At 33.7% G+C, this 16,407-nt stretch overlaps 1 protein-coding gene across 1 annotated transcript; it reads right to left on the bottom strand.

Annotated features, from left to right (window-relative positions):
* Positions 1 to 846: 846 nt before the first annotated feature.
* LOC139487596 (liver carboxylesterase 1-like) lies at positions 847 to 13,823 on the bottom strand. The gene is made up of 3 exons (XM_071272494.1): positions 13,717 to 13,823; positions 2,896 to 4,396; positions 847 to 1,211 (listed from the first exon to the last, which is right to left on the bottom strand). Exons 2-3 carry the CDS (start codon positions 4,386 to 4,388, stop codon positions 968 to 970), a joined length of 1,737 nt encoding a protein of 578 aa, XP_071128595.1. The 5' UTR covers positions 4,389 to 4,396; positions 13,717 to 13,823; the 3' UTR covers positions 847 to 967.
* Between the last annotated feature and the right edge of the window lie 2,584 nt (positions 13,824 to 16,407).

Consider the following 16,407-nt stretch of genomic DNA (forward strand, 5'->3'; position numbering starts at 1 on the left):
CAACTACGGGAGAAACCTTGTTTATTACTTTATATATAGTTGAAATAATGTGTTAAACTATCTTCCAGTAACTGTTTACTCTCAGATCGGTACTGTGTGTCATGAGTCTTATTATAAGAGCTCACAAACACTTAGATAAGTATGTACCGGTCAAAAACAAGTAACCTTTAATCTAGTGGTTATCTTTGGTTACTGTCTGCCTATCTGTATAACCTTCATTGTCATATGTTTTCTCGTTTGAAATGTGTCATATTTTGTCATATCGAAGCCCGGTGACTGTTGATTTTTCCCGGCATCCCTGTCTTGTTTCTTTTCTCGTTCATTCTTCTGTTCCCCCCCCCCCCCCCCCACACACACCATAAATGTTCATCATTTATAAACATTAAATTATTTTTGTCCTTCACCTAACCGCCTATAGATACTTATTTTTCTTTTTCTTACTGGCAATTATACCACAACTCCTATTATTTTAGATAATTTATTGGGTAAACATGATAAACAATATATAAAAACATTTCCACTAAGTGTCATCAATTGGTAATTTTTGTAAGGCGTTTATTGTGTATGTGTTGAGGGAAATAGTTTTGTTGTCACATTATCAAACAAAGGTTGACAAATTATGTTGCTGTTGGCCTTTCTTCTGTGTTTTTTTTTACTATCAAATGTAACGTTTGTCGTTTATAAACATTTCATTAATTCTATCCTTACTAGTCTCATGTTTCAAACACTTATAAATAAAAGTTATGCATAAAGATATGATACGCAAATAAATTACATCAAACACATTTTTCTCATTGCTGAAGGTCGTACAGTTGCCTGTAATTGATTAGATACACTTCATTTGAACTTTGTTAGATAGTCTTTTCATTGGCAATACACCATATCTCTTATTTTTATATTGTAAACAATAAAAATTGTTGTAGAATGTGAATTCTGCTACCACGGAATACGGAAGATTTGATTTTATTTACAATGAAAATAATAGCACCAAAGAAAAAGAAAATACAAGAACTGTACAGGCAGAAATGGAACTTGACAGATTTTCTACAGTTACTCCTAATTTTGGTAAATTTGGTACCTCCTCCAACCAAAAATCGACGCGTGATTCATACAATTTACTTCTGGATGTCATATTAACATCAATCTGTAGATATTTCTGATGAGTAGGGTCGTACTCTGGCCAAGGAGCAAGGTCATCACCATTTACATCCCTGAAATAAAAATAACAAAATATGTGTCCATGTCGATTATCCTACTAATGAATAACAAAATCAAGCTTTCAGCAATCAATCAATCAATCAATCAATCAATCTTTGTAAGTATTGTTTCCAACTATTATTGCTTCAGAAAAGTTTTTGGTTGAATTTGTATCAATTAAGAATGGAAACGAGGAATCTGTCAAAGTGACAACAACTCGACCAAAGAGCAAAACAAAGCTTAAAGTCACCGATGGGTCTTTAACACAATGTACATGTAAACATGATTTTTTTTTGTCGTACGAAGATTTACATGGGGGTTTGCAGATCGACCCGAGGGCAGTTAATCTGTTATTAAATATTGAAAATTCCTGCGGCGGAGATGCAAGATCATCGATGTATACTTATGTGTAAGCTTTCTTTTATTGAACAACAAATTACACCTTTTCTGTTGCTTTCAAAGTCTAGTAAGAGTAGTTATCAAAGATACCAGGATTATAATTTAGTACGCCAGACGTCTGTCTACATAAGACTAATTAGTGACGCTCATATCAAAATATCTATAAAGCCAAACAAGTAAAAATGAAGTTAAAAAAAGTTGAACTTTGTGAAAAGAAGATAAGTTTTTCAGTTATTTTAAACGCATTATTTCTTTTTACCAACCAGAGAAAAAAACGATAGCATGATTGGTTGTTGAGGGACACGGAAAATCTGAAGCTTGCTCATTCATGGATTTGGGCCTTTGTAAATTTGAAGAAATAACTGAACATCAAGTGACCCATTTGATCTGACACGATTAAAACCAACAAAAAATGCCAGGTTTTCCTTAAGAGGCGATTTCGATATGAAAGCAAGAAAAAACAGGACATTAGATACATCCGACCTTTGCATATTTATCTGTATTTAGCTTTTAGTATTTATAAATTTAATAATTTAATAACAAAATTTATTGATACCACCTCTTCGTTTATAGGCTACGTGTTGCTCCCCCTCGAGTATTTATTTGCATCATATAACCGACCCATTCCTCGCGGTGAGGTTTATGGGTTTTACCTGTGGTTGCAGATACCAAAGATGGGTAAGTTATTTTAAAACCCTGACCCACCAGACTCAAGCTAGATCCTGTTCACAGAGTTATAGTATGGTTACCGTATTAGTTTTCCGTTTTGCTTTTTCCAATCATATTGTGGTGTAAAATGATGCCCTTATGGGTTTTTGATTAGACTAATAAAATTCTTATCTTATCTTTTCGTATCCGTAAATTACTCGTATATAACTATTATGTGATTGGGGGATATACGATCCATTTTTATAATATTTTGTTAAAAGTAATGATTACTGATTGGTTTTAAATTGACTACATTTCCAGTGGCAAATATTTAAAAATACAAGAACAATATTACTATCAATCTAAAAACAAAAAAACTAGTTATTGGTGTCAACTGGATTAACAGACACATAATTATGGCTACAACTGACAAATAAAAGGTATGATGATAGGAGCAGGAATATACTAGTGTCCCATTACGAACACATGTAATTTAAAGAGATTTACTAAACGAGGCATCAGAGTTAGTGGATCGATACCTCATATCCTTTGTGTTTTTTTCTATTATATGTTTGGTAAAAATATAAATATAGTAAAAGCAACCATCAATCTATATGTATAAAATATATACTATATTCGCTTGTCACTTACCCATATTTAGCAAAATTTGTCCAGTACTTCATTACAGCTTCCACTACTTTCTTATTATCATCTGATAGTGACATCAATTCAAGGAAAGGAGAAACAAAATATATATCACTACCATGAACAGGTCCCTTAACCCATGATGGCAATATTTTAGTCTGTGTTAAATCCGTGTGTTGTGCAAACATATATTGAAATGTTTTACTACTTGAATTTCCCTCTGAATGGCTGGTTAGAGCGCGTTTTGTTTGGATATTAAACATCACATCACCATAAAAATCAAGCTGATTTGAAGTTTGTTCTTGCAAATCAGAACCATTGCCGTATCGGTTACATATTGCTTGACTTAGTTCTTGATTGTTACTATATATATCCTTTGCAAGCAGTGGTGCTATATGGTTACAAAGTATACGTTTCGGTATATCATTCGATATATTAAAATTATACGACTTTTGGTATTTATTAAGAAGTTCAACATAAGTTGAACCTTCATTTACAACATTTCCTATTAACAGATCAATTGAATTAAAATTAGTCGAATTTCTTAATAAATTAGACGGGTTATCAGTGATGCGTTTTCCATCAATGACCGGACCAAATGGTGGCGACAATGTAGGATGGTCAATTTTACTTATCACATCTCGATATGCACTTTGTAAATCCTTGCTTGTTATATTCCGGAGACAGTCAACAACCAGATTATTATCATTATTCCAGCAACGGACCAGTTTGGCAACTTTCTTTGTATACTTTGGTACACTGGTGGATAAAGACAGTGGCGAGGTGGCAAAACCACTTTGTAGAATCATTCTGCGAAACAAACCTTTAGTCATAAGGGCATGAAGTGCAATGCTCATTGCACCAGCAGAATGGCCAAATACCGTTATAGACTTTGGGTTTCCTCCAAACGATTTAATATATCTTCGTATCCATAGAAGTGCTATTTGTTGATCTTTAAATCCATAATTTCCACGAGCTGCAGAATCACCCGTGCTCAAAAATCCAAATATTCCTAGACGATAATTAACAGTGACAACAATGACATCGCCAATAGAAGCCAACATTCCTCCCCTGAAGGTCATTCCCTGACCTTTATCAAATTTGCCACCATGAATCCAAACCATTACGGAATAATCATTTCTTCTGGAAATATTATTTGGAACATATATATTCAGATGTAAACAGTTTTCTGATATATTTGTATTCGACAGAAAAGCTGTACTCATTTCTATGTCTTGATAACATGATGGACCAAACTTTGTTGCTGTTAGTGTCCCAAGCCAACGACCATAAAACCAAGGGTTTGTAAATCTGCTTTTCCCCACTGGTGGTATGGCATATGGAATTTTTCTGAACTCGTAAACTGTTTTCTTTGTATAAGGCTCTGTATACTTTACACCTAACAAATGTCCAAGACTTGTCTTAATGGTTGTTGGTATTTCTAGTCCTTCAACGTGCACAACAAGCAAAAGTGGCATAGCTAAATGAAAAAACATCATCGAGCCGCCTGTAAATGATTAAATCACAAAGTCAATTTTCATTTCAAAAATGCAAACTGTCTGCATAATTTTTTTCAATATTCCTCTGTGTGTTTTTTTATAAACAAATTATCATTATTTCTATATTTAACAATAAATAAGAGAAAACAAAGTCTTAAAAAAAACTATACTTACAGAAGCAGTTATACATAACACTATATACGACCAAGACATGATAGGAAATAGAAATGTTTATAGTGACTAAGTCTTATTGTCACATCCTAAAGCTACAGTATCGTCAGTCAATAAACACAAAGACTGATGACTTGGCCAACGATCTTGTACGTGGTCGAATCAAGCTCACGGCGGTACGTGTAAATCATTACTTATATACTGACAAAAATTAACAGTGTAGAATGTCAACTTCTTGCATCTTTCAGCTGTTCAGATTTATTTATTACGATTCATCAGGATAACATGCACTTTAAAACACTCACTTTCTTCTTTGTAACATTTAAAAAAGTATGTAGCAAAAAATGTTTCACACTTTTGTTTGAAATGACCATAATAGTGATTAGCTGATTCAATTATCGTTAACTTTTCTGGATTCGATTCCAGATTTCGTTTGCACATATGCATTTTACGTAAATACAATGGACATTAGCTTGTGCACCTTCCTTAAAGGGTTTGAAATGAAATTTATCATTTGAAATGTATTTATCTTTATGAAAAAACACCACCGTTTTATGTTACGATGACATAACGGACGAACGTTAAGTCGACACTAAGTTCGTCGTTCCGTCGATCTGAACAGGTTTTAAAAATAGTACCTTAAGTAAAAACCTACTTTTAGCGATAATTATACATCAATATCTCTAGAGTGCATGCATAATTTGTTTGTGTAACATTTTAAAGTATGAATAAAACCCTGTAAAGGTTTCTTATTCAGCAACAGTGTAAAGTTTGAAGTACATTAATCCAACATAAAAATGATAAGACAACTTTCCAGCAGAGGCATATGTTAGCAAAGATAATAGATCACCGTTAGGCCTTTAATAATACCACATGCAAAGGTACAAAAGGGCCCCTTCGTAATAATGTAAAACAATCCTAAAAAACTGTTAGCCATAATTTTCGGGTATACTTAATTTCGCGCTTAGGCCTTTCTAACGGACTTCGCGATGATTATTTTTTTCTTGATTTTCTTGATGTATTACATTAGCTAGTTATAAAGTGGAGGTCCATTTTAAAGAACGCAGATTTCTTTCGGAAATAAAATGATCGGTTCCTTATTTGTGATTAACACCACTTTTAACAACCTGCCACTGTATAAGAGCAAGAAATGATATGTTATAGATAATAGAATGACAATTTCGGATATGTTGGTGAAGGAATGGCGAACGTAGATACAAGTATTTTGTCTTGGGGAGGGATAAATCCTACTTTGTAAAGAATTACTCAGATTCAAACAAAAAATTCTCTGAAACTGACTTGATTTCTTGATTGACAACATATTTGTTTGGAGGACGTGTTTTTCAACAGACTATCGGAAATCCAATGGGAACCAATTGTGTCCCTCTTCTTGCCGACTTGTTTCTTTATTATTATGAGGCTGGCTTCATACGGGACTTTCTTATGAAGCAAGATAAGAAGTTAGCTATTGAGATGATGATCTCTAACTAAATAATACAAAATTTGATGACTATGTTGAACGACTCTATCCCATCGAACTAGATAAGCAGGACTACCTGCCTCATATCTTAACTTACATCTAGATATTGACAATGAGGGTCGGTTGAAAACAAAATTTTACGACAAAAGAGACGATTTTAGCTTCCTAATTGTGAACTTTCCATGTATATGTGCAACATTCCAGCAGCGCCTGCATAGTGCATACGGAGTATATATCTCCCAATTGATACGATATTCCAGTGCTTGTATTTCTTATCATGATTTCCTTGATAAAGGATTGCTGCTCACAAGGAAGCTATTAAACCTAGAGTTTCAAATGGTGAAATTGAAATCATCCCTTCGTTAATTTTATGGACGCCATCAAGAGTAAGTTGACCGTTATGTAGTTACCGTTTCAAAGATGATATCGGATATGTTCCTTATGTTTTAACTACAATACCCTTCCATTTTCACAAATGTGACTATCGAATAAGACTATTTACCGGATTTGTACTAACATAAGCCTGTCACATGTGGAGCAGGATCTGTTTACCCTTCCGGAGCACCTGAGATCACCCAGTTTTTTATGGGGTTCTTGTTGCTTAGTCTTTAGTTTTTTTTTGTATTTTGTGTATGTTCGATTATGTTGTGTCTTCTTTACTATTATTTGTCTGTTCGTCTTTTTATTTTTAGCCATGGCGTTGTCAGTTTAATTTCAATCTGAAATCAGACTCACAATCCTGCAAATAGTTTTTGCTTTTTACAGTTTTCTTCATCTACCAAAGTTCTCGCAAATATGCAAAAACTCGATTTAGATCCTCAAGGTAATAACTAATATCTTTGGGGTTGACTAACAATTATGGCGATATTTGTAGATTTTTTCCTGTTAAAAAAAACGCAAAAACATAATAGAAAAAAAAACATTTCTTAGTAATCACTCTTATTAGGAATTGACTGTATTTTGACCATATTGATGTATTTGCGGATCTTGATTGCTGTTCGTAGTATAAGTGTACTCATCCAGAGCGACACGACGGGCGTGCGGCACGATTTGTTTACCATTCCTGAGCACGTGAGATCACTCCCAATCTTTAGTGGGATTCGAGTTGCCTAGTCTTTTGTTTTTTTTATGTTGTATTTGTGTACTGTTGTTTGTCTTTTCGTCGATTTTCGTGTTTTGCTAATTAAAGCATTGTCAGCTTGTTTTAGACTTACGAGTTTGAACATCCTTTCGTACTTTGTGTCTCTCTTTTTTGAAGATAGGCAAAATGAAAAAAAAAATTGTAACCGTCTGACAATTCTAATCTAAGTAGATATATTCGGTGATTCGAAAAATTCTGAAAACATTTCGGGTTTTGCCAGATATTTTCAAGATAATTCACCAAACATGCATTTTACCTCTATCGCCTATTTAAAACCTGTCGGTCATGTTGGTTAGCAGAAAGGATAATTGGACAATTTAAAAAAAAAAAATATTTTGGCTAAGTTTGGTTGCGATGGACCCAGTAATTTCAAAGGAAAATAATTTTGTAAAAAATTAACGAACGACGACGGGAAAACATGGTTAATTTATAAGTTGAAAAAAAATTGAAATCGCTTTTAGTAACACCACTGAAACCGGCGTGTACTCTTAGTGTTGTGCTAAATACCTCCGATACAATGAGTTAGGACCCATCTGATATTTTTAATATCTTTCTTATGTTGTGCTGGTACACCTCTGTCTCAAGTTAAGATATATAGTTGAATGACCAAGCTAAAAAAAATCGACTTTAGAAGTTTACCCTACCTGCAGAATAAATCATGACTTTCCCTTTAGAATAAATGTTTAAACTTCATTTTTTGCCTGATCGAAGAATCGAAAGATGGTGCAAAATATTTAAAAGTTGAGATCGAAGGTTATTGTTTTTTCATTAGTGTTAAATTTTTTTAAATAGCCAGAACATTATATCTGTATTGTTAAATAGGCGATAAATTACTCGCCTAATGAAATAACAAACAGACGAAGATTATTTTTGACTCCACTTAAAAAATTAAAAAATACCAGATGCCAATTTTTACGAAATTCATGTGGACTAAGGCCGTACGGTGACCTATAGTTGTTAATGTCTGTGTCATTTTGGTCTTTTGTGGATAGTTGTCTCATTGGCAATCATACCACATCTTCTTTTTTATACACAATAAATTTTCTGTTATGAACATTGAGGTTGTATTGGCAGGCGTTTTAACTTCAACATGCATGTACATTTATATTTATTTATAAAAAAAACAAGTCTAAATTGAAAACAACATTCAATACGCAAATTTTATACGTGTGCATGCAAAACACATGTCTTGGTAGAGGTATATATGCGTAGCCGTCTATGAACCACTAAGAAAGAGTTGCTGCAAGGGTCCTTATTTAACATTTAAAGTGCGCAATATTTTTATTGTTCATCATTGGTTTAATAGTCCGCATATATAGTTAACACATGGCATGGCATGGGTAAAATATCTTTGTTCTTACTGTGCTATAATCTGGATAATGCACAGCAAAGGTGTGCATTAACTACCTCAGATATACTGCACAGTTCAAATCTATTTTTACCTTTAGGGGCGGTTCCTGGATTTCGAAAGGGGCGTTATTCCGTTAAATTAAAAAAAATATGTCACCGAGTGTAGAGAGACTAAAGACAACATTGACGATTTTAAGCTAAAACACGATACTTTGTCCAATCCAAGGGTTAACGACCTGTTCGCCCTCAACCCCGAATCCGCCTTCTACCTTGAAATTAAACTTTGAAAAAAAACATCGTAGTCTCCCTTATGCAAAGCTCTGATTCCTTTCACGGATTTGGCTATACTTTTTGGACCTTTTGGATTATAGCTGTTCATCTTTTATATACGCTTTGGATTTCAAATATTTTGGTCACAAGCATCACTGAAGAGGCATGTATTGTCGAAATGACCATCTAGTGCAAGAAAATTGGTACTGTTAATTTTATTCAAAATAGGATAAAAAGAAAGGTTTCTCATTCCTTTTTTTTTTTTTTTTTTTATCTAAGCTGGGATATAAAATAATTTATTATATTTTGTGTACAACGTAAATCTTAAATCAGTGTTTTAAAGTCATAAAGATAGTTAAAACAATTTTTGTTAATTTCTGCCAAAAAAAAAAGAAATGGATATCCGAATAAAAGAAATCTGATTTGAATTAATTTTAGACTCAATGGAATTTATATAACGACTTTTTGAATATCTATTCCTATAAAGTGACTATTTTTGGAACGAATTAAATGAGGATCATATTTAAGTTTGTTTTAAAACAGGGGGATTAGCTGGAGATTAATAAGACTTCATTTAGATGGACGTGTCTTAAAAAGTAATACAGTAGATCAAAAGAAATTTGGGGGGTTGCAGGGAGTAAAAGGTGTTGAAAAAGTAACGTATTTTCAGTTTATTCAACATTTTAAATTTAGGTAATATCACATCTTCCTCGGTTCCTTTTTTCTCTAAGCATATCATTGAGGGAAAGAAATTCAAAATCAATTAATCTAAACTCAATAACCCTTTCAGTTATGATTTTTTTTTTCATACACCGATTTGAAAGTACCCAATTTGTCAAAGTCTCAATCGTCACCAATTTAAATAAAAATTGGGTATAAATCTAACGGAAACGATAAAAAATATATACTATTAAATCGCCGTAATTTTAGAAGAAGCCTAAAATAAAGAAAAATATTTAATTTAAAACTTACCAAAGTCGTATTTCCCCCTTTCTTTACCCTACAAGAAACTTTCATAGGATCCGTGGATTGCGGGATAACGTCCACATTTCTAAAACGTTCACGTAAATTGATTGCGTCATGTGTTAAAACAGTTATTGGCCAATCAAATCGGTATATGTAATTTAATCTGCACAGCACGAGATGACCCAATAACCCGAACTCCTTCGTCGTTCGGGTTAAGCAGGGTCACTCGAACTGTGCAGATTAAATAACATATACCGACTTGCTTAGTCAATAACTATAACTTAAAGTTGTATACACACTTCATAAATTCTACTTCAATATATTTGTGCGAAATAATTTCCGCATTATCCGATTTTAAATGTTTTGTTCAGACACCATTTTCATCCCGCATGTGGAGCAGGATCTGCTTACCCTTCCGGAGCACCTGAGATCACCCCTAGTTTTTTGGTGGGGTTCGTGTTGTTTATTCTTTAGTTTTCTATGTTGTGTCGTGTGTGCTGTTGTTTGTTTGTCTTTTTCATTTTTAGCCATGGCGTTGTCAGTTTGTTTTAGATTTATGAGTTTGACTGTCCCTTTGGTATCTTTCGTCCCTCTTTCATCCGGAGTGGTCTACTGGCCGTCACTTTACTTTTAATCTCGAATAAATTTGGATTAAATCGATGATGTGTAAATCTATACAACCTATCCATGAAGGTAAAACAGAAATGTGTATACTTGAAACTGAGGCTCAATTAAAGGCATTTTAGTTTTATCGAAAAAAATTAGGCTAAATTAAAGGCATTTTAGTTTGAACAAATAAACTCAGGATAAATTGAAGGCATTATAGTTTTAACGAATTCATTAAGGCTAAATTGAAGGCGGTTAAGTTTTAATGAACAATAGAAGACTAAATTGAGGGCATTTTAGTTTAACGAACATAATAAGGCTAAATTGAAGGCATTATAGTTTTTAACGAACTCATTAAGGCTTAATTGAAGGCAGTTTAGGACTATGAAAAAGAAAAAAAAGTAAAAGATGTTGTCGGGTTGCATTTCAATTGAAAAACAAATCATCATGATATTAAATTAATACACGTCTAGTTTGTTTGTCCGGATTTCCTCTTGAATTCATCGATCACCTTCTTTAATTTGTTTGTTCCTCTGAGTCTGATATATACCCAGTTTATCTCTCCCTTTTTCGAGTCATTGAAGGTGTTTTTAAAGTCGAAAAGAAAACTAGAAGCTGCTTTGGACCCAAACTAATATGTATCATTGGATGAAAAAGAAAACATGTATATATACTTTATAATTTACATGACATGCTGAACTAACTCCGTGATTTTATTTTCCGGTATAAAGCTATACCGAGCGGGAGTATTTGCAAGGAAGTATATTTTTAGCAAACATGTATTACCATTATATTACTGATCATGTGCATGACAAGAATCTCCACTGCTGGTGGACGTTTCGTCCCCGAGGGTATCACCAGCCCAGTAGTCAACAATTCGGTGTTGACATGAATATCAATAATGTGGTCATTTTTATAAATTTCCTGTTTAAAACACTTTGAATTTTTCGAAAACTAAGGATTTTCTTATCCCAGGCATAGATAACCTTAGTCGTATTTGGCACAACTTTTTGGAATTTTGGATCCTCAATGCTCTTCAACTTTGTACTTATTTGGCTTTATAAATATTTTGATATGAGCGTCACTGATGAGTCTTATGTAGACGAAACGCGCGTCTGGCGTACTAAATTATAATCCTGGTACCTTTGACCACTATTTACACCACTGGGTCGATGCCACTGCTGGTGGACGTTTCGTCCCCGAGGGTATCACCAGCCCAGTAGTCAACACTTCGGTGTTGACATAAATATCAATAATGTGGTCATTTTTATAAATTTCCTGTTAACAAAACTTTGAATTTTTCGAAAAATAAGGATTTTCTTATCCAAGGCATAGATTACCTTAGCCGTATTTGGCACAACCTTTTGGAATATTGGATCCTCAATGCTCTTCAACTTTGTACTTATTTGGCTTTATAAATATTTTGATATGAGCGTCACCGATGAGTCTTATGTAGACGAAACGCGCGTCTGGCGTACTAAATTATAATCCTGGTACCTTTGATAACTATTTACACCACTGGGTCGATGCCACTGCTGGTGGACGTTTCGTCCCCGAGGGTATCACCAGCCCAGTAGCCAACACTTCGGTGTTGACATGAATATCAATAATGTGGTCATTTTTATAAATTTCCTGTTTAAAACACTTTGAATTTTTCGAAAAATAAGGATTTTCTTATCCAAGGCATAGATTACCTTAGCCGTATTTGGCACAACTTTTTTGAATTTTGGATCCTCAATGCTCTTCAACTTTGTACTTATTTGGCTTTATAAATATTTTGATATGAGCGTCACTGATGAGTCTTATGTAGACGAAACGCGCGTCTGGCGTACTAAATTATAATCCTGGTACCTTTGACCACTATTTACACCACTGGGTTGATGCCACTGCTGGTGGACGTTTCGTCCCCGAGGGTATCACCAGCCCAGTAGTCAACACTTCGGTGTTGACATGAATATCAATAATGTGGTAATTTTTATAAATTTCCTGTTTACAAAACTTTGACTTTTTCGAAAACTAAGGATTTTCTTATCCAAGGCATAGATTACCTTAGCCGTATTTGGCACAACTTTTTGGAATTTTGGATCCTCAATGCTCTTCAACTTTGTACTTATTTGGCTTTATAAATATTTTGATATGAGCGTCACTGATGAGTCTTATGTAGACGAAACGCGTGTCTGGCGTACTAAATTATAATCCTGGTACCTTTGATAACTACTTGAGATTCATGTGCAAAAACAAACAAAAAATCTTCGTCGTTTGTAACATAGGCAGAGTTTGCACAGAAAATTATATTCAAATAACGTTACCGATGTCATACATGTGTAGACATATTCAATTTATCTCTTTCAAATTACACATCAAATTGGAAAAAAGAACTTCCTGCCTTTATACAAACAGTCATCGAAAGAATACTTGCAATGTTATCTAGCAATTAAGGAAATACATTTACATACATGTATTTCATTTTTGAATGAGGGGTCGGGGTGTCATTCTCAAATGATATCATATACCACTAGCAGTTTTAAGAAATAAAAAAAAGGATAAATCTCAAATGAGTATAGGTAGTAATTTTGATACAGAATTGAAAAGAACTTTTTAAAACAGTATAAATCTTTATCAATTTACAAAATTCCATCTTACAATAGCTAGAGTATTTTAAACACATACATTTGTAGTTGTTAACTTAATTGTGTATGATGGTGACATTTATCATTTTATTAAATCAACAGTTCTATGAATAATTTTTACTTACAAGATAACATATTGAATATCCTGTTATTTCACCAAAATGCCTCCTTGGTCTCTTATATGTAACATTTATCAAACACAATCAACATGACCTAGCCAACAATTTCAAATTGTTAGCTTCCAGGAAGTATCAACTAGACATGCCCAATCAATATTGTTTAACTCTTGCAATGTTCTGGCAAACATATAGAATGGTCAAAGTTTTCTGCAATCTTGCGGCAAACATTCTTTATTATCTTAACTGTCTTCCAATTTTAATGTAAATACTGATCTTTCTGCAAAATTGCCACACGCTTGCAGCAAAAAAGATGCAATGTTTGCGGGATGTTTGCAGCTAGCGAAAAACACCTGCAAACACTATTTTCTGTTTTACTGCAAATTTGTGGCAAACATTTTTAATATCTATAAAATTGGTATCGTGTTACCTTAATAGAATGAGTTATAATACAAGGTAGTATAATGCAAAAAGGACAAATGAAATAAAAAATTGAAAAACGAACGACACCTGAGTCAAAGTAAATGTTTTAACTTTATACAGTGCAAAGTCAAAATCGAGGATACCTCCAAAATGTTTTTAATAAACACTTACTTACCTTGTATATCTTTCAAAGATCAACATTCATAACATGTATGTAAGTGTTGTTCGCTTGTTTACCAGCCAGTGGCTCTCAGTAGTTGCTGATGAATGCATAGATTTGTTACATAATACATAGAACTTAATGTTTAAAAATAGAATCACCTCTTATTTAAAGTGTTGATGCAGCTAGCATCAGCGATAAATAATTAAATACTCACAATATTTTTTTATATCTTTTATATCTTTAGGAAAAGGTGAGATGACTGGATAACAAAGTGAAACAACCGATTCAAATAAAAAATATATGACAAGATATTACGAAAAAGATATAATCATAAAAAAAAAGAAAGAAGTATTTTATATGATAAAATCTCTCTCTCTCTCTCATCATCCCATGAAAGTGAACATGACATAGAACAGGTTAATGAATACTGAATATTTATAGTCAATGTTTAATGCTGCAGATGTTCCGTCTTGTAGAAGGATAGGAATGTCGTCCAACCAGAAGTTCATCCTGTTGCCATGGAGATGTTGACCTGATGTAATGTTCGTGTCTAAATTGATAAAATGTCCCTTTTCTTTGTCAAATTCCTTCCAATGTGGTAAATCTGGACCATTAACATTTCTGTAAGAAATAAAACATGAGGAGAATTTAAAGGTTTTGTTGTATATAAATCGTGCAATACATAGATATAGGAAGATGTGGTGTGAGTGCCAATGAGACAACTCTCCATACAAATAACAATTTAAAAAGTAAACCATTATAGGTTAAAGTACGGCCTTCAACACGGAGCCTTAGCTCACACCGAACAACAAGCTATAAAGGGCCCCAAAATTACTAGTGTAAAACCATTCAAACGGGAAAACCAACGGTCTAATCTATATAAACAAAACGAGAAACGAGAAACACGTATATATTACATAAACAAACGACAACTACTGTACATCAGATTCCTGACTTAGGACAGGTGCAAACATTTGCAGCGGGATTAAACGTTTTAATGGATCCAAACCTTCTCCCTTTTTCTGAAACAATACACTTAATCTTTATTCAATTTTGATGTAAATATATTTGAGAATATCTTTGACAATTTCTAGAGAGATCGTCTTATAGAATTTGAGAAAAAGTTTGTATGATTTCTCTTACATTTTTTCTTTCGTTCCTATTTGTTAATTTATATCGTGGACACAGATGAGTTTTATTAACACGATTGACATACATAATTGAACTCATCGTGATGAGATTTTTCATGTATGCTGTCCATCCGACTCATATGTCCAATTCATACCTTATTTCTTACTTTGTAGTTTAATAAATATCATGTGTTGCAATTGATTGATGCCTGCCTAATTCTTGCACTATTTCCATATTTTTCAATGATAATGTCCGTATAGTTATGACGTAATTTGTTTATTTGCCCGTTTTAATCTAAAAGTTTTGGGGTTTTGTAAAGTGTAATTGAAACACCATTTCGACCAGAATTGGAAAATTATATAGGGAGAGTGCCATGCCTTCTATACGCTTTCATATCAGGGGAGTATTAAATAGGGATACTAGTAGTGCCTTGACCTCGTTTTAAAATAATGGGCACATTTGATAGGGAGAGTGCTATGCCCTCTGTACTTTTTCAAATCATGATGTGTTCTGCACTATAATACTAACCCAAATTTTGCAAAATTAGTCCAGTACTTCATTAATATCTTGGACAAAGGTTTATTTTCCTCTGTTATGTTGGTTAATTCATTAGTAAACATGAATATAACTTCAGCTCCATGCTCTGACCTATTAAACCATGCTGGCAATTCTCCAAATAACGGATAGGGTGATTCTCTTGAAAAAACATAATGAAACTGACTACCATGGTCTTGTCCGTCTGGTGAGTGTAACTGTAGTGACTGAAGAGATGGTACATCAAAACTAAAATCGGAGTATACATTTAGAATTTCATTAGTTTGCTCCATGTAGTCACTTGACTGACTGTATCGTCTACTTATGACGGCGGAAACATGTAAACTATTGTTGAAGAAAATTTTAGAAATTTCAGGCGCGATATTATTTGTCAAAATATGTTTTGGAATTCCATCAGTAAGATTAAAGCCTAATCTTGTTTCCAAACGTTTTAGTATTAAAATCAACAACGATGACTCACCAGACACGGTTCCTATCAGAACATCTAAAGACCGGAAAAACATCGACGCGTCTGAACTGTAATTGGTCATCAGATTCAGTGGTTCATCTAACAGAAGTTCACCATCAACAACAGGAGCAAAACCAATCTGTAAATATGTTCTACTTTGACGGAGACGGAAAGCTGTGTACAGAGCATGCGCAGGTACTTCTTTCAAACATTGCGCTAAGACATTGTCCTGATTGTCAGTACAGTTTACATATGATGCTGCTTCAAATGAAGCTATTTTTGTAAACTTGCCTACTGCATACGCAGAGAGGGCTGTGCCACTCTGTATTATTGCTCTCTGAAACAAGCCTTTATTTATAGGAGCAATTGACAGCAAAGCGACACTAAAACCTCCAGCCGATTCACCGGAAATAGTTATAGATTTACTGTTACCTCCGAATGATGGTATATTGTCCTTGACCCATTGTATAGCCATAATCTGATCCCATAAACCATAATTTCCCGGTAAGTCATTCAAGCTCAGAAATCCAAATATATTAAGTCTATAGTTAATAGTAACGATAATCACA

This window comes from Mytilus edulis, chromosome 9 (assembly GCF_963676685.1).
Source record: "Mytilus edulis chromosome 9, xbMytEdul2.2, whole genome shotgun sequence".
Classification (NCBI taxonomy): Eukaryota; Metazoa; Mollusca; class Bivalvia; order Mytilida; family Mytilidae; genus Mytilus; species Mytilus edulis.

Coding starts and splice junctions, on each gene's coding strand:
- LOC139487596 (XM_071272494.1), bottom strand. CDS start 4,388: ATGATGTTTTTTCATTTAGCTATGCCACTTTTGCTTGTTGTGCACGTT. Junction 1,212..2,895: donor ACAAATTTTGCTAAATATGG/GTAAGTGACAAG, acceptor TTTTTATTTCAG/GGATGTAAATGGTGATGACC.